The sequence below is a fragment of the Acomys russatus genome, chromosome 19, assembly GCF_903995435.1.
Source record: "Acomys russatus chromosome 19, mAcoRus1.1, whole genome shotgun sequence".
Lineage (NCBI taxonomy): Eukaryota > Metazoa > Chordata > Mammalia > Rodentia > Muridae > Acomys > Acomys russatus.
Genome location: NC_067155.1, coordinates 14,201,393 through 14,220,565, shown reverse-complemented (window position 1 = coordinate 14,220,565; position 19,173 = coordinate 14,201,393). Strand labels below are relative to the sequence as shown.

General features: G+C 53.6%; 2 protein-coding genes across 3 annotated transcripts in view; both read left to right on the top strand.

Moving 5' to 3' along the window:
* Nectin2 (nectin cell adhesion molecule 2) overlaps positions 1-2,596 on the top strand; it is a 40,883-nt gene extending 38,287 nt beyond the window's left edge. The window contains exon 9 of the mRNA XM_051162548.1: positions 2,044-2,596. Within this exon, the coding sequence (XP_051018505.1) occupies positions 2,044-2,316 (273 nt within the window). The 3' untranslated portion in view covers positions 2,317-2,596. The remainder of the gene's footprint in view (positions 1-2,043) is intronic.
* Positions 2,597-4,770: 2,174 nt separating this feature from the next.
* Tomm40 (translocase of outer mitochondrial membrane 40) lies at positions 4,771-18,664 on the top strand. Of its 2 annotated transcripts, none has more exons than XM_051162546.1 (9): positions 4,771-5,077; positions 5,730-5,797; positions 6,543-6,635; positions 9,099-9,200; positions 9,278-9,383; positions 14,445-14,567; positions 14,670-14,746; positions 14,878-14,980; positions 18,125-18,664. In XM_051162546.1, exons 1-9 carry the CDS (start codon positions 4,801-4,803, stop codon positions 18,262-18,264), a joined length of 1,089 nt encoding a protein of 362 aa, XP_051018503.1. In that variant the 5' UTR covers positions 4,771-4,800; the 3' UTR covers positions 18,265-18,664. The 2 variants fall into 2 exon arrangements, with proteins under 2 accessions (XP_051018503.1, XP_051018504.1); XM_051162547.1 differs by having other exon boundaries at positions 18,108-18,267.
* Positions 18,665-19,173: the final 509 nt, after the last annotated feature.

Sequence of the window (19,173 nt, the reverse complement as noted above, 5' to 3'; positions counted from 1 at the left end):
CAAGAGGTTTAAAGATCTGATTGGCACTCAGGATTAATTAAAGACTGAGGTCAGAGCTGAGCATGGTGGCTCCATCCTGCGATCCCAGCACTTGGGAAACTGAGACAGGAGGACATCATGAATTCAAATCACAAGTCGGGGTGTGGTGGCACACGCCTTTAATCCCAGCACTCGGGAGGCAGAGGCAGGCGGATTGCCGGATTGCTGTGAGTTCGAGGCCAGCCTGGTCTACAAAGGGAGTCCAGGACTGCCAAGCCTACACAGAAAAACCATGTCTCAAAAAAAAAATGTAGAAAAAGAAAAAGAAGACTGAAGCCAAGCCTGGTATGGGGGTATACCCCTGTAATCTGAGTACTTCAGAGTCTGAGGCAGGATTACCATGGTTTGAGGCCAACCTATGCTATGTAGTGAGACTTTATGTAAAAACAAAACAAAGGGGGAAAAAGTTCAGCCGATCACAACAGTCACCACTTGTCATCCCAACGTTAAGGAGATGGAAGCAGGAGGATCAGGAGTTCAAGGTCATCCTAATTTAAGAGCAGCCTAAGTTACATGAAACCCTGTCTCCAAACAAACCAAATGGTTGGGAGAAGGCTGGGGTTATGACTCAGTTGGTACTGTTCTGTCCAGCATGCACAAAGCCCTGGGTTCGATCCCCACCATTTTGGAATTGTGGTAGTCCAGACCTGGGAATATTTATTTATTTATTTATTTAGATTTATTGAGCCAACAGGCCAGAAGAGGGCACCATAACTCAATAGTGATGGCAATGAGCCACCATGTGGTTGCTGGGAATTGAACTCAGGACCTTTGGTCGAACAGCCAGTGCTTTTAACCTCTGAGCCACCCTTTCCAGGGTCCCCCTTTTTTTTTAAACCTTTATTTTATGTGTATTGGTGGTGGTTTTGCCTGCATCTATGTCTATGAGAGTGTCAGATCTTGAAGTTACAGACAGTTTTGAGTTGCCATGTGAGTGCTGGGATTTGAACCCAGGTCCTATGGAAGTGCAGTCAGTGCCCTTAACCACTGAGCCATCTTTCCAGCCCTTAGACCTGAGATTTTAACACTCAAGATGTAGAGGCAGATCTGGTCCACCAGAACAGCCAGGGCTACATAAAGATACCTGGTCTCAAAAAAAAAGAAAAAGAAAAAGAAAGAAAGAAAGAAAGAAAGAAAGAAAGAAAGAAAGAAAAGAAAAAGAAAAAGGGAGGAAAATTGGAAGTTCAAGGTCAGCCTTGGCTATACAGTATATTCAAAGTCACTTCTCAAGAAAAAAAAAGTGAGACTGGAGAGAGAATTTATCATTTGTTAAGAACATTTGGGAGCCAGGTGTGGTGGCACACGCCTTTAATTCCAGCACTCGAGAGGCAGAGGCAGGCAGATCGCTGTGAGTTCGAGGCCAGCCTGGTCTACAAAGCGAGTCCAAGACAGCCTAGGCTACACACTTCCAGAGACTTGAGTTCAATTCTTAGCGTCCATGTTGTACAGCTGACATTTTCTTTAACTCCAGCTTTAGGAATACGAGGCCTTCCTCCTGCTTCCTCGGGCACACATGTGGCACACACACACACACACACACACATATTATGAGAAGAAAAGAAAAGAGAGGGTGGGGGTGCAGACCTTTAATCTCAGCACTCTGGAGGCAGAGACATTCAAATCTCTGAGCTCCAGGCCAGCATGGTCTACATAGTGAGTTTCAGGATTAGTAAGTCCCGGCCTCTTTTTTTTTTTTTTTTTTTTTTTTCTGAGACAGGATTTCTCTGTATAACAGTCCTGGTTGTCCTGGACTTGCTTTGTAGACCAGGCTGGCTTCGAAATCACAGAGATCCACCTGCCTCTGCCTCCCTGAGACCCTATCTTAAAGAGTAGAGGTCAGATGTACAGAGCGGTTCAGTCCAGGGAGAAAGGATTGCCAGTGGTGTGGTTGGGTCTGATTGGCATGGGGCAAGGTTGGTCGGGAATCTCGGGTCAAGGGACAGATCTAAGATGCCATCGGGAGACTGAGGTGACCTTGACTTCCTGCTGGCTCCCACCTTCTAGGATCAGATGCCTCGGTATCATGAGCTGCCCACGCTGGAAGAACGGTCAGGACCCCTGCTCCTGGGGGCCACAGGCCTGGGACCTTCTCTTCTGGCTCCTCCAGGACCCCCTGTTGTGGAAGGGGTTTCCCTGGGTCTCGAAGATGAGGAGGAAGAGGAGGAGGAAGACTTCCTGGATAAAATCAACCCTATTTACGATGCCCTGGCCTATTCCAGCCCCTCTGACTCTTACCAGGGCAAAGACTTTTTTGTGTCACGGGCCATGTATGTATGAGACACAGGGGCTCTGACCTCTCACCCTTCACCCTTGACCCCTCAGCTTTCCACCAGTGATCTAGAAACATTCTGACTTCCAGCCAAGCCAGGGTCAGCAATCACCCCTGCAATCCACCTCTGACTTCTTAGTGGCTCTCCACCATGACATCCAATCTATGATTTCTGAGGCAGCCGAACCTACGTGACTGGAAACCTGGGAATTTTATCTCCCGAAGCAGGAGACCTCAGAGGATCCTTCTGCACCACCCGTGACCCTCCGACCAGGCCACATTCACACAACCACCCTTAAAGTCCTAAAGAAGACTACGGACCATGGACTTGTCCTCAGGCGATAAGAGTCCCCACAGGTCTGCAACAATGGGACCGGGGGGCTCCTGCTGCTCAGACCTGAGCCCTCCAGGCAGCAGAAGTTCACCCTGCTCCCTTCCCCCCCCCTGCTCCCCAAAGGTGAAAAGGAGAGGACCTCCTCAGGTCCACCCACCCCTGCAGGCAGGAATCTCAGGGTTCACACCCTCTCCTCATCACCCAGCACCCTCGTTCCTGTTTCCAGAGCTTAAAGCGCAGGCCCAGTGCCAGAGGGGAGAGCCTGATGCAGGTGTGCCTTGCCACCCAGGTTTGGGAGAACCTGCTCTTATCTTGAAGACTACTGAATCCCTTTAACCTCTGCCCAGTGGGATGAGACCTACACATCCCGCTTTAGTGGGGTGGTGTGTGTGTGTGTGAGATGGGGTATCTGGGCATCTGGGTTGGGAGTTAGGGCAATATTATTTTGTAAGCATTTCCTAACAAAATATGAGTTTCTACTTTGATAAAGTCTTGTGTTTTCTGTGAGAAGTCAAGGGGGTGGGGTAGGACATGAGGGAAATGAAAACTAGTGGCTGGAACTCGAAGGTATCGGTAAGCAATAAGTCAATGCAGAATAGATTCCCCCCGCCCCCCAGAAAAAGGCCAAAGATGCCCCACAGAAACTGATGAGTAATAAGCAAAACGGTATCAGCTAAACCAAAAAACGATACAGGGATGCGAGAGCTGCCTAACATGAACACTGCTTTGAAAGGAATAGCTCCAAAGCTGCCTCATAATAGGAACGGAAACAGATAAGCAGTAACCAGGCAGAGGAGCTTAGGTTTAGGAAGCCAGCGGCAACTCACAGGCTAAGGGCATTTAGGATGCTGAGGTAGCATCGCCCACAATTCAAGGTCAGCCTGGTGTACGCGGCGGGGCTGGGGAGTGGGGTCATTAAAAAAAAAAAAGTCACATCGGGGACGTATTTTCAAAGCAGCCCCTAAGGCGTGATGGGTAATGTAGCTAAACGAATGAACCAGAGCGGCAAAGAGATGAGGAGAAAGAGGAGCTGTGGGCAATAGCTAGGAGGGAAAAGATCCCAAGACGGCTAACGGAAGGCCGGAAGGACGGTGAGAGTGAACGTGCAGAAACGCGCTAATCCGAGACAAGGAAATGGAGCTCAATGAATGGGCGAATGAATGAATGCTGGGTAATGGGAAAGGAATGAATGGACCAAAGATAGAAGCCACGGTCACGCGGGAGAGGACGGCATGATGGGTATTTAAAGAAAAGGGGGGGGGTGGCGGCGGGGGTCAAGGCAGCTGTTGCGTTAAGGGAGAGAGCGGGCATTATGGGTAAGTAGGTGCGGGCCAGTTTTCACAGGACAGGTTTGAAACTTTCCGGAGGCGCATTGGGAAGGGGCAGCACTTCCGGCTTTCCAATGGGCGACCCCGCCCCTCCACCGCGGTGCCTGTCGGGACGCGAGGCCTGACCTTGCTGCCTAGCAGCGTCTGCAGCGCAACGCACCCTTACCCGTGCCCTTTGACCCTGACACCTTAGCCAATGAGGGCACGGGCGTAAAAAAACGTCACCTCGGCCGGCCCCGCCCTTAGACATAACGTAGCCAATCAAAACGCGAGGTGAGCCAAATCCCACCAATGGTCACGGCGTTTGCTGAGGCGGGGCTCCGCTTCCTCCAGGAGGAGGGCGAGGCAATGAGTAAGTAGGCGTTCCAATGCCCGCGGCGCCGACGAATGGCGAGCTAGCGCCGAGACCCGCGGCGTCGCGAACCAATAGGCACGGGACTTACGAGCCAATAGAAAAGGCGAGGAGGCTTGCACCGACCGCCCGGTGGAGAACCAATAGAAATGGGAGTTTCAACGAGATGGGCGGACCTTCCTGCCGAAGGTCCAATAGGATGCCCGGTCTCTACGGTGGTGGGAGGATCCCGGAGGACACTGAACCAATGGGCTCCGTGGGGCGGGGAGACGGCGGCGGCGGCGGCGGCAGCGGGTTCGGTTGCGCGTAGCGCACGGGGCAGGAGCGGAGCCCAGGCCGGGAACAGGCGCCGCCGCCGCCAGTGAGAACCGGGTGCGAGTTGGGGTGGAAGTGGCTCGAGGCCGTATCCGGGGGGGAGGGGTTGGCGTGTGCGATCCCTGACCTCTGCCCCCTGACCTTTCCCCCTCGCAGGTCCACCATGGGGAACGTGTTGGCCGCTAGCTCTCCGCCCGCAGGGCCCCCGCCGCCACCCACGCCGTCCCTCGTGGGGCTGCCGCCGCCGCCGCCTTCGCCGCCCGGCTTCACGCTGCCGCCGCTCGGGGGCGGCCTGGGCACCGGGTCGGGCGCGGGCCGGGGTTCGGAACGGACCCCCGGGGCTGCGGTCAGCGGCGGCGCCGCGGGGGCCTCGGACGATGGGGGCTGCGGCTGCCTGCCCAACCCGGGCACGTTCGAGGAGTGCCACCGGAAGTGCAAGGGTGAGGGGCGCCGGGCCGGCATCGCCCGGCGGGGAAGGACACCCCCCCCACACACACACACACCCACCCCCGCCGCCGGCAGGATGGGCGCGCATCGTTGCCATCGCTGAACCGAACGTTAGGAGTTGAGGATGGGATGGGACGGCGGGGGGTGGGGGGGACCTTGGACGGGGGGCTCGGGACTGTGATCACATCGGGAACTCCCTGGGGAAGAGTGCCACAGCAGGAGAGGGGTCTTGGGGCACTGAGAACCCCGGCACCAACCCCGCCGGAGTCCTTAGTGTGCCCAAGGTCATGGTGTCAGGAGGTGTCCCCCAATGTTCCCGTGAGGGCTGCAAACCCAAGGAATACAGAACCTGGCCTAGGATCAGTTTGAACATACGGGGTACATTCTTATTTTTGATACTTAGATATTTGTGGTGAGGCCCCCCACTGTAGGGATGAGAAATTTGGCAAGAAAGTGAGTTTCCTGGGTACAGGTGACTGCACTGGGTCTTAGAAACCGGCAGAGGGCCTAGCCCCGTCCACTAGGTGGAGTTTTCCTCCAGTGGTGGGATTTTTGTGTGTGTGTGTGAAGTGTGGGTCCCCGGAGAGAGCTTGGGGTGGGAGGAAAGGAGGGAATTTGGGGTGTGACAGCATCTTTCTTCTGCAGAGCTGTTTCCTGTTCAGATGGAAGGTGTCAAACTTACAGTCAACAAAGGACTGAGCAATCGCTTCCAGGTGAGTCTGTCTGGCGCCTTGACCCTCCAGAGGTCATGAGAGCCATACCCCTGTATGCATACAGATCTTATACGTAGATGCTCTGAAAAGCCTGCTAACAAAGACTCAGGACACTCTAATCACAGCACTGGCAGGGGCTGAGGCAGGCAGAGCCTATGTCCCAGACCAGCCTGGGATCAAGACATGAAAGGCAAAGGCTGGAGAAATGATTCAGAGGTTAAGAACACTGGCTATTCTTCCATAGATCCTGAGTTCAAATGCCAGCACCCACACGGCGGCTCACAGCCACCTGCAGTAGGATCCGAGGCCCTCTTCTGGCATGCTGCAGACAGCGTACTCAGAGACACAAAATAAATCTTTAGAATAAAAATAAGGAAGGGAAACTAGTGACAAGTCTTGTACATTTCAGGTTGACTCTCAAGGGGCGGGGGAGAGTTTGGGGCCTAAATTCAAAGGTGCCTCGTACCCCTGTAGTCAGGAGTGTGATAGCGAGCTTGTAGCCCACCCTAGCCCTACTTTCCTCACCAGTAACCTCTAATCTCATCAGTCAGTCCTAGTGTTTTGTTTTCTCCCCTAGGGTAGAACCCTGGACACTGATGCTAAGTATGGCCTGCCACCTGGCGCGAACTCCCCAGCCCCACACTGCTAGTTTTCATCCTTAGCCAGCCCCAAAACTCTTGTGTTTGCATCCTCAAAGTGGACATACAAGCCCCGCCCAGGCCTCTCAGCTCTTGTCTTCTTGCAGGTGACCCACACAGTAGCCCTTGGCACGATTGGGGAGTCCAATTACCACTTCGGGGTCACATACGTGGGGACGAAGCAGCTGAGTCCCACGGAGGTAAGGTCTAGCATCGACTCTTCCGTTAAGGAAACAGGTAGCCCAGTGACAGGCTCGGGGGAGAATGTGAGGAGCCGAGGGCGGAGGAGGTGTTGGGGCATGGGGGATGCCTTCCTACAGCAGTGTTCCTAACACCCTGGGCTTTGTCTGGTCCTGGGCTGGGTGGTGCTGGTGGCAACGGGTTTAGGGGTGGGGGGACCACCTAGTGATGACCTGGATGCTGATGTCAGGTATAGGAGCCCGAGTGTCAAACTGTATGCTTGGATATTCTCTAGGGGGCGCTAGAGAGCCACAGAGAGATTTGACAAGGGAGAAAGAGGGTCAGGTAGGTGCCTCAGGCGTGGTCTTCAGCTGCCCTAGCAGGGGACGGGTCATGGGGTGTGGAGTTGGGTGGGGGCTGGAGGGCTGAGGAGGTACCGAGTTAGGTGTCTGCTTATGTCACTGTGTGCGTTTTGTATCTGGAGGCAGGGTTTCATGTGGCCCCCGAGTGGGCTTGAGCTGTTGCTGAGGATGATGTTAAACCATCAATCCTCCTGCCTTTACCTCCCCAAGTGCCGGCATTTCAGGCATCCATCATAGTGCTCCGGTTCGCCTGGTGCTGGGAATTGAACCTGGGCGTGCTAGACAAGCGCTCTCCTGGCTGGGCTGTGTCCCTAGCACGTAACCTGCGTGCACTTCCGTGTGTGCGGATTACCCATGCGTGCAGATGCCTCAGAAAGGGCAGAGCAGGGCATCTGACCTGGAAGCTCGCCGATTAGGCTAGACTGGCTGGCTAGCACACTCACGGGGCCACTGTCCCTACAGTGTTCCAGCGGCAGGCATGTGCAGCCGTGCCTGGTGCTTACACAAGGGCTGGGGGTTTAGACGTGAATTCTACTTGCAAGTACCTTACCTATCTGGAACTCCCTATGTAAGCCGGGCTGGAATCCAGCTCAGAGAGCTTCTTGCCTCCTGCCTGTCTCCCAAGTGCTGGCATTAAAGATGTATGCCGCCGTGCCTGGTTTTTTTTTTTTTTTTTTTTTTTAAATCTTTCCAGTCTTGCAGATCAGCAAGGAACAAAAGCCTCCTGGAGCTGCGTTAGAGTAGCAAGGTCGCCTGCTTGGCAGTGCCCATCTGTCACAGTGCCCTAGTGTTACAAGGCTGAAAAGGCCTGAGCTGCACTTGAAACTGTGTCTGTTAGGTTGGGGAGGGGGTACTGTGGACGGCAGAGGACAGCTGGCAAGAGTCATTTTGTTCCTTCCACTTTGTGTGCGCTGGGGTTGGTGACATGTGCCTTTACCTTCCTGATGACCTGTCCCGTTGGCCCTTGAGTGGAGCTGGTAGTTCCAGGAGTTGGAGCTGGACTGTGCCAAAGCTTGTGAAGTCCTCAGGTGTGGGACACAAATGGTGTAATGGTTGGAGAGGAGGTATGCTGTGGTAGCAGGGAAACATGGCGGCAGAAACGGAAGACTCCATAGCGGTCACGTGTCGTCAGGAGTCAGCTTCCCAAAGCCAGCCGAGTCTCCTGCACACCCAGCCTGGTGCTTGGGAAACCTGTGCTGGAAGGATGAGGAGCCCAGGGCCACAAGCAAGAGCTACTTCCATATGTAAACAAACAAAGGGCAGGCTGGGGGCCCAGACCTGTGATCCAGCACTCAGGAGGCCATGGCATCCTCAGCAACTTAGCCAGAGTGCTGACTGAGCTAGTGCAGTCACCTGGGCAGAGGAGCCGCCTTGTCTATTTGGTGATGGATGTAGGAGGCCCAGCTCGCTGTGGGCGGTGCTGCCTCTGGGCTGGTGGTCCTGGGTGCTCTGAGAAAGGCTAAGCAGCGCAGTGAGAGGCACCTTCTGTGGCATCAGCTCCTGCCTCCACGGTCCTGCATCACATCCTGCCCTGGCTTCCCTCAGTAATGGACTGCAGTGAGCTGTACGCTGAAGGACACCTTAGCTTTTGGTCCTCGTGTTTATCCCAGCAATAGAAACCTTAGTTAAGCCAGGTGGTGGTGGTGCACACCTTTAATCCCAGCACTCGGGAGGCAGAGGCAGGCGGATCGCTGTGAGTTCGAGGCCAGCCTGGACCTCCTCTCAGAAAGAAAAGCAGCTCATCTATAGCCAGACTGCCTGCCTGGCTGTGGGGATTACAACCCAGTAGCTCCAGGGGCAGAAGTGTCATGGAAGTGGTGACCCAAGTGGGCACGGTCTAAGCACTGAGACCATCATGGTGGTGGGAATGCCAGTGTGATGCTCAGGATCTGCCCTTGCTTAGACTTGCTACTTGCATTTAGCTTTTTGCAACAAGGTTTCTCTTTATAGCCTTGGCTGTTCTGGTCACTTTGTAGACCCCGGCTGGCTTCTGACTCAAAGCAATTCACCTACCTCTGCCTACCGAGTGCTGGGGTTAAAGGTGTGCGCCGCCGCCAGGCCCGCGCTGCTTGCAGTCTTCATGCATGACCTCTGACCTCTAAGCCACCTTCTGTCTCACAGGCTTTCCCGGTGCTGGTGGGTGACATGGACAACAGTGGCAGCCTCAATGCGCAGATCATCCACCAGCTGAGCCCAGGTCTCAGGTCCAAGATGGCCATCCAGGTGAGTGATGCATGGGTACGGCCTGTCGCCCTCCCAGGGACCCTCTCCATGCCTCTCACGCTGCCCCTGTCCCACAGACCCAGCAGTCGAAGTTTGTGAACTGGCAGGTGGATGGGGAGTACCGGGGCTCAGACTTCACAGCTGCTGTCACCCTGGGCAACCCAGATGTCTTGGTGGGTTCAGGTAAGAGGTGGGGGGCTCACAGGTGGTCAAAAAGTCTCGATCCAGGTCCCCTTTCTCCACAAGGCACATGGCTTCGGCTCTTGGGACCTCCAATGCTTCCTTCAGGAGTGACTTGAGATCCTTGGGTGGTGACGCTCACTACCTTGTGATCCCAGCACTCACAAGGCTGAGGCAGCTTGAGTTTCTGGCAGGCTGAGCTATGAATCCCTCAGCAGAGCAGGAAGGAGGGAGGGGGCTGGGGGAGGGAGAGAAGCAAACCGAGCTGGGCGTGATGGCATACATCTTTAATCCCAGCACTCGGGAGGCAGAGGCAGACAGTCACTGAGTTTGAGGCCAGCCTGGTCTATATGTGAGTCCAGGACAGCCAAGGCTACACAGAGAAACAAACAACAACAAAAGCAAAACAAAAAACCAGGTGCTGCCACACCTTTAATCCCAGTTCTACTGGAGAGGGTCAAAGATGAAGGTTGGCTCCCTGGCGGGTAGGGATACGTACTTGCTATTTTAACTTTATTTGGTATGTATGGTATTTACCTATATGTGTCTGTGTGCTTGAAATGTGCCACTGCCCTCAGAGCCCAGGAGAAGGTGTCCAGTCCCTTGAGGCTGGAGTTACAGGCTGCTGTGAGTCACCTTGTGGGTGCTGGTGGGACCTGATCTTCTGAGAACCGCCAATGCTCCTGAGGACAGAGCTGTGGTTCCGGGCAGGTGGAACGTACCCTGAAGCCTGGCGCTAGGTGGATCCCTCCCTGGTCTGCATAGTGAAATGAAGAAACAGAAGACTTGGGTGTAGTGTGCTAAGATACCTGAGGGATGCAGCCTACAGAAGGAGGCCTTAGAGAGCCAGAGGGATGAGACTTTGTCATGAGTCGGGCGTGGTGGCGCACGCCTTTAATCCCAGCACTCGGGAGGCAGAGGCAGGCGGATCGCTGTGAGTTTGAGGCCAGCCTGGTCTACAAAGCCAATCGAGGACAGCCAAGATAGCATAGAGAAACCCTGTTGGGGCGGGTAGGGGGGCGAGTTTGTCATGGCAGTGAGATGTGACTAGTGGCAGGCCTGACAGCAAAGCAGGAAGCAAAGACCACTGGAAATGGCACGAGTCCTTGGAACTTCAAAGCCTGCCCCTGGTGGCATTTCCTTAAGCAGCCCAAGCCTGAGCCTCTCCAAGCATCACCACCAGCTGGGGTGCAAATGTCAAGATGGCCGAGACTTCAAAAGAACTACACTGGGCATGGTGGCACCTGTCTGTGATCCCAGCACTCGAGAGACAGCGGCAGGGGTATTGCTGTGAGTTCAAGGCCAGCCAGGACTACACAGAAAAACTCTGTCTTCAAAACAAACAAAAGAGATGCCTGACACTCTGGGGACGTTTCTCACTCAAACCACCACACCTGGGTGATGTAGTAGAAGCCTGCCCCCCTCCACCAAAGAAAACAAAGCGGTGATGTGTAAACTGGGGGACGTGCGGCACAGTGATAAAGTCCCTGGACTTCATCCTCGTGGGATAAAACTGCGGTCCCATCAGGCAGGAGCTGTAGTTAGGTCATAGTTCATCCCTGGCCTGCTACTGTCTCTCAGCCATACCCTAGAGACGCTAGTGCGGCTTGGTGGACTCAGGCCCGTAAGGTCAGACGCGTGCCGGGCTGGTGGTACAGATGGCTCTTGCCTGGCTACTCTGCACATCTGTGCTCTCTCCTTTCTTGTGAGCAGGAGTTGCTGGCCACCTGTCTAACCGCCCGCTGAATGCGAGTCCCATACAGCATATTTAAGCACTGATGATGAGACAATGGGCAAAAACGCTGAGTCCACCTGGGAAGGTGTCCATCCTAGCACGAGCCTCCAGTTAAAAAGCTCGGAGAGTTGTCAGCTGTAGCCTTGAGTGTGGCTTAATGCCTGCCTAGCTCCACCAGTGAGGGTTGGCTTATGTATAGTTGCAGCACCATAAAAATAAGTTTTGTGTTGGTTTCTCTGTAGCCCTGGCTGTCCTGGAACTCACTCTGTAGAGGGCTGGCCTCTGGAGATCCTGGGTGCTGGTATTAAAGGCATGTGCCACCACCGCCTGGCAGCTGATTACTCGCTTTATCATTATAGTGAAGTATGTCAGTTCATGCTGTGGGTGTGCGTGGAGGTTCTCCTTCCACTGTGGGCACCAGGGATGCTAGTCAGCTCCTGGGCTCACACAACAGGCTCTTGTCCCTTCTGTGCTATCTGGCTGGCCCAGCTGTGATGGCTTCCAACAAGGGCCTAACCTTTCCTGGAGTGACCCACACACCTTCTCCAAAATACCAGGAAAAGAGGAAGGGTGGCCTTGGGTTTTTTGTTTTGTTTGTTTTATAATTAGGTGTTCCTGGCATGTCAGGGATGGGAAGGTCTGCTGGAACACCGGGCCACCTACCCTGCAGGAGGCCTGCCTGCACATCCGCATGGTGACTGTCAGCCAACCAGGCATAGTGCTGCACGCCTTTATCCCAGCACTCAGGAGACAGAGGCAGGTGGATCTCTGAGTTTGAGGCCAGCCTGGTCTACAAAGTGAGTTCCAGGATAGCCAGGGCTACACCAAGAAACCCTGTCTTAAAACCCCCAAAAAAAAAAACATTTAGAAAGCTGTCAGCCTTCATCAGGCTGAGGCCTGGTGGGGCCTCCCAGCCTGCCTGAGGCCTGTGCTTACGATGGCTCTAACCCTGCCCTTTGAGTTTGGATGGTTTAGTCCCTTAGAGCCACTTAAGTTTGTTCATTTGCTTGAAGGACGTGCTTTGTTGTCACTTGTGAAGTGTCAGGCTTCATGTTACTCAGTAATCTGTTTGCTAAAGATGAAAGCCAAAGCCTCAGTGCACATGCCGAGCGATCTTTCCACCGCTGAGCTGTGTCCCCAACATTGCTTCAGTGCCTCTGAGTTTTCAGCCTCAGGACATGGCGCTGTGCCTGGGTGGGGGTTGGTTACCCATGGGCAGGCCCTCCACGCACCGTCAGAAGCATCTTCACATATCGCAGAGTGTGGGAGATGCTGCTGTAGTCAAAACTCTGTCCTGTAATGGAGACCAGTGCAGACAAGCATGGTAGGTAGGGCCTCCTCAGCACCCGGGGATAAAGTCAGAACCAGGATAGGGCTGCTGGGGGAGCCAGGCGTCGCACAGACAGGCCTGCCTGCCAACCCGAATACTTGCCTAGCATGCACAGAGCCCTGCGTTCAGACCTCAGCAATCAGCTAACCAAAGCAGGTGGCAGGGCACACTCCAAGTCCAGGGTCCTTACGGGACGCCATAACATCTTGGGTTGGAGAGACTTGTCCCAGCCCAGCTGAGCTTGGTGGCTCGCACTGGTAATCCTAGCACTCGGGCAGCTGAGGCAGGAGAACCCATGCTAGGCCTGGGCCATCCTGATTACACAAAGTCAAAACAACAGTGAAAGAACGAGTTGAGGACAGCCTGGCCTCTGCACATACCTGCACTTGCACAAGCACTGATACATGCTTGCACATGACTGATGGGGTGGGGGGGTGAGGTCTTGAGCAGAGTGCAATGGCACGTTTCTATAATCCTAGCCACTTGGGAGGCCAAGACAGAGGATCCCAAGTTTGAGGCTAGCCAGAGCTGTACAGCAAGATCCTTATTTGTTTATTGAAACAGGGTGCCTTTATATAGTCCTGGCTCTCCTGGAACAAAGTACCAGGCTGTCCTTAAACTCACAAGAGATCCATCTTTCTTCCACCTGTCTCATGTTGGTATGATAGGCACAGCTGGCATGGGACTGTGTTACCTACCTGTAACTCCAGTTCCGGGCAATACCATAGCCTTTGGCCTCTATGGGCACCAGGCACATGTCACAAAACACCCATGACACATAGATCTAAACAAGCAATGAACCAGAATAAAGCTGAAGCCAGCCTCCCTAGCTATTTATGGGGAAGGAGCAGGGGCCATGTGCTCAGACTTGCAATTCAGCCCATTAGAGGGCTGGTATGGCAGGTAGACCAAGCATTCCATGGTGGTGGCTTCAGTGCAGGTGAACTTTCTGTACCTGTCGAGCCAGAGGAGTAGAAGGCAAGCTTTGGTGGCCGGCTGTGTCATGGCTCCATTTTTTATTCGAGGAGCTTGCATCTTCCCAGGGCACTGGAGAGCAATAGCAGGTTCTTGGTTCATGTTCTGGCGAGATCCCCTGTATGTGCTATGAGGCTGTCAGGGGCTGCACCTGTGTGAGGAAGAGAGGGGGCCCTGGGTAGAGAAATGGCTCAAGAAGGCCGTGGTGACCCAAAGTTAGAGACACATGTAGGGGTGGCTTAGTCCCCATTCTCAGCAGTCGGGGACTATACGGCATCGGGATGAGGGAAGGGCCTTCTGCCTTGAAGGTGCTGTCTGTAGATGTGGGGGCTCCAGCTCAGTTTCCTCTCCGTTAGATGGGTTGACAGTGGTCATGGGGTATGCTGGGATTGAGTTGATCCTGTCTTGAAGCTAGTGGTCCCCTGCTTGCTGAGGGAACACTCACACTAGCTCATGAATCCATGGTACCTGCCTCTGCCCTAGCCATGGTCAGACTTCTCAGAACACACCCAGACCCAGCTGAGAACCCTGGGCCTCACCTCACACAAACTGGTCTGTATGCGTAGTTCTGCTAGATGCTCCTCTGGAAAGTCTTGTTTTTCAAGACATGGCATCACCCTGTACCCCGAGCTGCCCTAGAACTTATTCCTCTTCTGTGGGAAGACACCCTCTGCGAGTTTAGGGATCCTGTTTGCCCCCCTCCCCATTCTAGGGGTGGAATTCAGAGCCTTGTTCAGGCTGGGCAAGAGCTGTTGAACCGAGCCTCTGCTCCCTCCCTTGCCAGTCATTTGCAGAGGGGAGGAGTTGAGACGGTTTCTTTTGTGTTAGCCTTAACTGTCCTGGACTTGTTTTTTGTAGACCAGGCTGGCCTCAAACCCACAGCAGTTCACCTGCGAGGTGTGCTCGTGCCTCTTCGGGGGTCAGGAGAGGCAGAGTGACTAGAAAGGCATTAAGTGTTGTGAGGAGGAGGCCACTGGGGAAGTAGAGCCAGGCCAGGGAGTCTGACCGCCCTCTCCTTCCGCAGGAATCCTCGTGGCCCACTACCTCCAGAGCATCACGCCCTGCCTGGCCCTGGGGGGAGAGCTCGTCTACCACCGGCGGCCTGGAGAGGAGGGCACTGTCATCTCTCTAGCTGGGAAATACACACGTGAGCCAGGGGGACACTGAGGGTGGCTGGGGTCTGAACAGTAAGGCGTCCAGATGCCCACATCCCTTGCTACCCAGCCCTCACCCACCTCTGCTCTCCTAGTGAACAACTGGTTGGCAACAGTAACGCTGGGCCAGGCAGGCATGCATGCGACATACTACCACAAAGCCAGTGACCAGGTAAGCCAGAGGGAGTGCCGAGTTCCGAGTCCCGGGCTGGGTTTGCTGGTGCTGTCAGTGGGCCCAGGAGCCCTAATGGGCAGCTCACCGGGTGCCTGTCTCTTCCCCCCCCTGCCCCCCCCCCCGCCCAGCTGCAAGTGGGCGTGGAGTTTGAGGCCAGCACCAGGATGCAGGACACCAGTGCCTCCTTTGGGTACCAGCTGGACCTGCCCAAGGCCAACTTCCTCTTCAAAGGTAAGGAAAGCCTCAGTTTCCCTCCTTGAAAACAGACCAGAGATGCCTCAGCTGCCTGTGTGGTGAGAGAGGGGGAAGATGAAAGGGGGGGTACCTCCAAATTCGGCAGGGAGACTTGTCAAACAGTGGAGCTCCTACCCTGGCACATTGGTGAGGGGCGGGGCAGGGGGGGGTGTCACACTTTAAACCCTGTCTCCCATTCCCTTTTCGCTAGCTCTCTGAACTTGCCTTCTGCCCCTGGCCCTCCCCCTACTCACTCTTGACTTACTTAGGGTTATGCTGTGATGAAACACCATGGCCGTAAACAATTTGGGGACGAAAGAGTTTATTTTGGCATATAACTCTCAGATCATACGCCAACCACTGAGAGAAGTTGGGGCAGGACCTGGAATGCATGGCTGAGGCAGAAGCTCCTCATGGCTTCCTCAGCTGCTTGTTTGTACCCAATCGGCCCCAGGGTGGCCCCACTACCACCCACAGGGAGCTGGGGCCTCCATGTCAGTCACTAATTAAGAAGTTGCCCTACAGGCTTGCCTGCAGCCCTCTGTTCTTTTGTTTTGTTTGAGACAGGGTTTCTTTGTAACAGAGCCCTGGCTGTCCTGGACTCTTTGTAGACCAGGGTGGACTTGAACTCAGAGAAATCTGCCTGTCTTTGCCTCCCAGGGGCTGGCATTAAAGGCGTGCGCTGTTGGCTCTGTGGCGCTTGATGTATAAGCTAGGCCACAACCTGCTTCTTCTAGTTTTAGAAACAAGCCGGTTGCCCTGAGCAGAAGAAAAAGTCATTAAATTTTAAATAAACATCAGATAGATTTTCATTTTTTCTTAGGATTTATGTATATAGTAGGTATCTTGTACCTACATAGGCAGCTTGTATGTTCCTCTTTTTAACCTTTTCTTGGTCCTTATCTTGACCAACAGAATATATTTCTTAGGCCGTAGGTATCTTGTACCTAGCTGTTTACATTTGTTGTGGGTGGTTTTGCCTCACCCTTTCTCTGCGAGGGAGCCCTGTAGCTTCACGTCTGTCTCCCCATTCAACCTATGTCTTTACCTTAGCCAACAAAACACACTTACAGCATTTTTATTACTTTTTAAAAAAACATATAAACCTCAGATTGATGCGTATTTATCCTTTAGATTAGTAAGTATATACAATCCATTGTTAAAAAGGAACATACCAAAAAATGTCGCTTTAAATCCTGAGCAGTCTCTTGTAAACAACTTATCAGCAGGGGGTCAAGCCTGTGGAAGCCAGGCCGGATCTCAGGAGCCCTCCTGGCTTTTGTCTCTGCTGTGCTGGGATTGAGTAGTGGTGCCTCCACCGCCCTATTTTATCTTAATCAGTCAACAATTTTTAGAAATCTCAGCAAAAAATCAAACAAGGAAACCAGAGAAGTCTAAGCCTTGGGTCATTTTTGCCAATTTAGGCTTTAGTTAGTGAAATTCTGTCCATCATTCCTTGGAATTTAGTTGCTATTATCTCCCTTTGGTGAGCCTTTTCCAGAACGTCCTGACAAACACCTTGCAGCTAAGCAGCTCAGAATCCCAGCTGCTGTCAACTTTATGGAGAAGAGCTCAGTTCCTCCTTCCTTCCTAGTTGTTAGTAACTTAGTCTCATATTTCTCCGCTCTCTGCCTTTCTCCCTGAACTTTTTTAGAGACGTAAGGAGAAGTGTGACCTTTACTAAGCTCACTGCAAACAAATTCATAAACACCAAAAAGCCAAAAATGATCCAGGAGCCTCCTGCCATGACACCTTGTAAAGGGACCATAGTAGGGTTGTTTTTTGTTTTTTTGGGGTTTTTTGTTGGTTTTTTGGGGGGGGGGGTTGGTTTTTCGAGACAGGGTTTCTCTGTGTAGCCTTGGCTGTTCTGGACTCACTTTGTAGACCAGGCTGGCCTCGAACTCACAGCGATCCGCCTGCCTCTGCCTCCCGAGTGCTAGGAATAGTTTTTATTTTATTATTTTTTTTGGCATTTAACTACATTCCTCAGGCTAATTTAGAAGACTGTCAGTCTCTTAGGTCCGCCTCTCCAACTGGCCACATGTATGTAGCCATCTTTGTTCTGGCTCATGGACGCTCTGTGAGCTATGACAAAGTGTGGATACCTGCCCCATGTTGGGTGCCACTTATTGTTTTTAAATTTTATCTATATTATCTGTAGGCCTGCCTAGCAACCAATCAAGACAGACACTTGTTATATTTTAAGACAGCCTTAGTTAACCTGGGGCAGGGCAGATATCAATCCTCTAAACCACCTCCCATAGTGGGGCAGGCATGGGATCCCTACCTCAATCCCATGCCATCTGCTTCCAATAACTTTTATCAAGCTACCTCCCATCCATAATCCCAAATACTTGCTAATGTTCTTCATCTGAGCCGGGTTCTCCATCCACGCCACCGGCCATGCGTTTCTCCTCCAGCTAACCCATGCGGCCTTCCTCTCTTCACTTCAGGTCTCTCTCCTTTTCCTTTCTCTTGGTGGCAGTCCTCCTTCTTCCCAGGGTTCCTCTCTCTCTAAGCCCCACCTATCTCCTGCCCTGCCCAGGTGGGATGGCTTTTTATTAAGCAAAAGGTAGGTCAGACAGCAAGCAGTAATTGGCATCAAAATACATCAGACCATCCCCCAACGGTGGGCCACCTGGCACCTGCATCCCTCTTAGGGAGATGTTTCTCTTTTTGTTCCCTGGACAGTGAGTGCTAGAATAGCCAGGGCTACCCAGAGAAACCCTGTCTCAGAAAAATGGCTAGCTTGTATAAAACTAGCCAGCACTGCTGGGGAGTCGGGGTGGTGGCAGCCAGGTTCAGGACCTGCTCATGTCAAACCTGGGTGACGCTGAGGCTTAGGGTGGCCACAGTTCACTGTGGAGGCTGTGCTGATGGTCTGGGCTGCCTTGGTTGTGACCCGAGCAGTGTCCCCTTAGTTGGGCCAGCTGTGTGCTGCCTCTAGCCTGTCATTCTATCCCTTTACCTGGGGTAGCTGGGTCCCAGCACCACGAGCCCTGTGTGCACAGAAGCAGCCATTCCCAGAGCAGGCCCAAGCAGCTGCCTGACCTGTGGCAGCATGTACTACCTCAGTGTCCAGTGTGACCATCCTAGAGGTGACCGGGCACATCAACCCACCGAGTCTCTGTCCTCCCACAGGTTCTGTGAACAGTAACTGGATCGTGGGTGCCACACTGGAGAAGAAGCTGCCACCCCTGCCCCTGACACTGTCCCTCTGCGCCTTCCTGAACCACCGCAAGAATAAGTTCCTGTGTGGCTTTGGCCTTACCATCGGCTGAGCACGCCTGCCCTTCCTCTGCAGACACCGCTGGGCCGGCCGCCCTCCCCCTCCTCTCCCTCCCTCCTGGGGTCGGGGCAGCGGGAAGGAGGGGACCCTCCCCACGCCTGAGGAAACCCAGCGCCAAGGGACAGTGTCCAGGGGGCCTAGGGTCCCGGAGGGAGTTCTGGAATCTGAAGGGCACTCGACTGTGAGCGCCCAGGCAGAGGCGGCTGCACAGGCTCAGGGAGGAAAGACAGTGATGTCCCTGTCCTCCCGAGGGCAGCAGAGGAGCACCGGCCGCCCATCACTTTCCCTTCCACCCCTCCATAGAAATCATGTTTATAAGTTATGGAAGAACCGGGACATTTTACAGAAAAAAAAAACTTAAAAAACAAAAAATACACATGGGGAAAAAAACATCTGGGTGGCCTGAGTTTTCTCCAGTTGCCTAGCGTGGCTGCCAGCAGGGGGCGCCGAGCAGCTTAGGAAAAGCTTGGCCTGCCACACCCTCTGCTTTTGGGGACTTGAGCAGCCAAGACATCACAGGCCTGGAGGGTGGCTCCAGGTCACTCGCCCCAGTGCAGCCTGGCCTGGAGAGGTGGCAGAGGACTTTGTCTCTGCAAACAGGGTGGGGGCAGGGAGAATGCGACTCAGGAGCCTCCCCATTCCAAAATGGGCTGAGGTGGCAGCAGGTTGTGACTTTCTCCCCATGGGAAGGTCAGAGGTCTCAGAAACTTCAGGAAGAAACTAAGTTCCTGGAAAAAGTTGAGCACAATACAGAAAGTAGTTCTGAGGGTGGAGGATGGGGCCCTAGGACCTTCCCAGACTAAAACAAAGGAAATGTCAAGACAATGTTTTTGCAGGGTTGTCGAGACCTTGTGTGTGTCAGGCAGGTGCTTTTCCAGGGGGGCTACATTCCAGCCAGGGT

What these genes read in the sequence shown, in the direction of transcription:
- Tomm40 (XM_051162546.1), top strand. Translation starts at nt 4,801, where the DNA reads ATGGGGAACGTGTTGGCCGCTAGCTCTCCGCCCGCAGGGCCCCCGCCG. An exon ending in AGATGTCTTGGTGGGTTCAG is followed by an intron (nt 9,384 to 14,444) that starts GTAAGAGGTGGG and finishes CTCCTTCCGCAG; the next exon opens with GAATCCTCGTGGCCCACTAC. An exon ending in GGCCAACTTCCTCTTCAAAG is followed by an intron (nt 14,981 to 18,124) that starts GTAAGGAAAGCC and finishes GTCCTCCCACAG; the next exon opens with GTTCTGTGAACAGTAACTGG.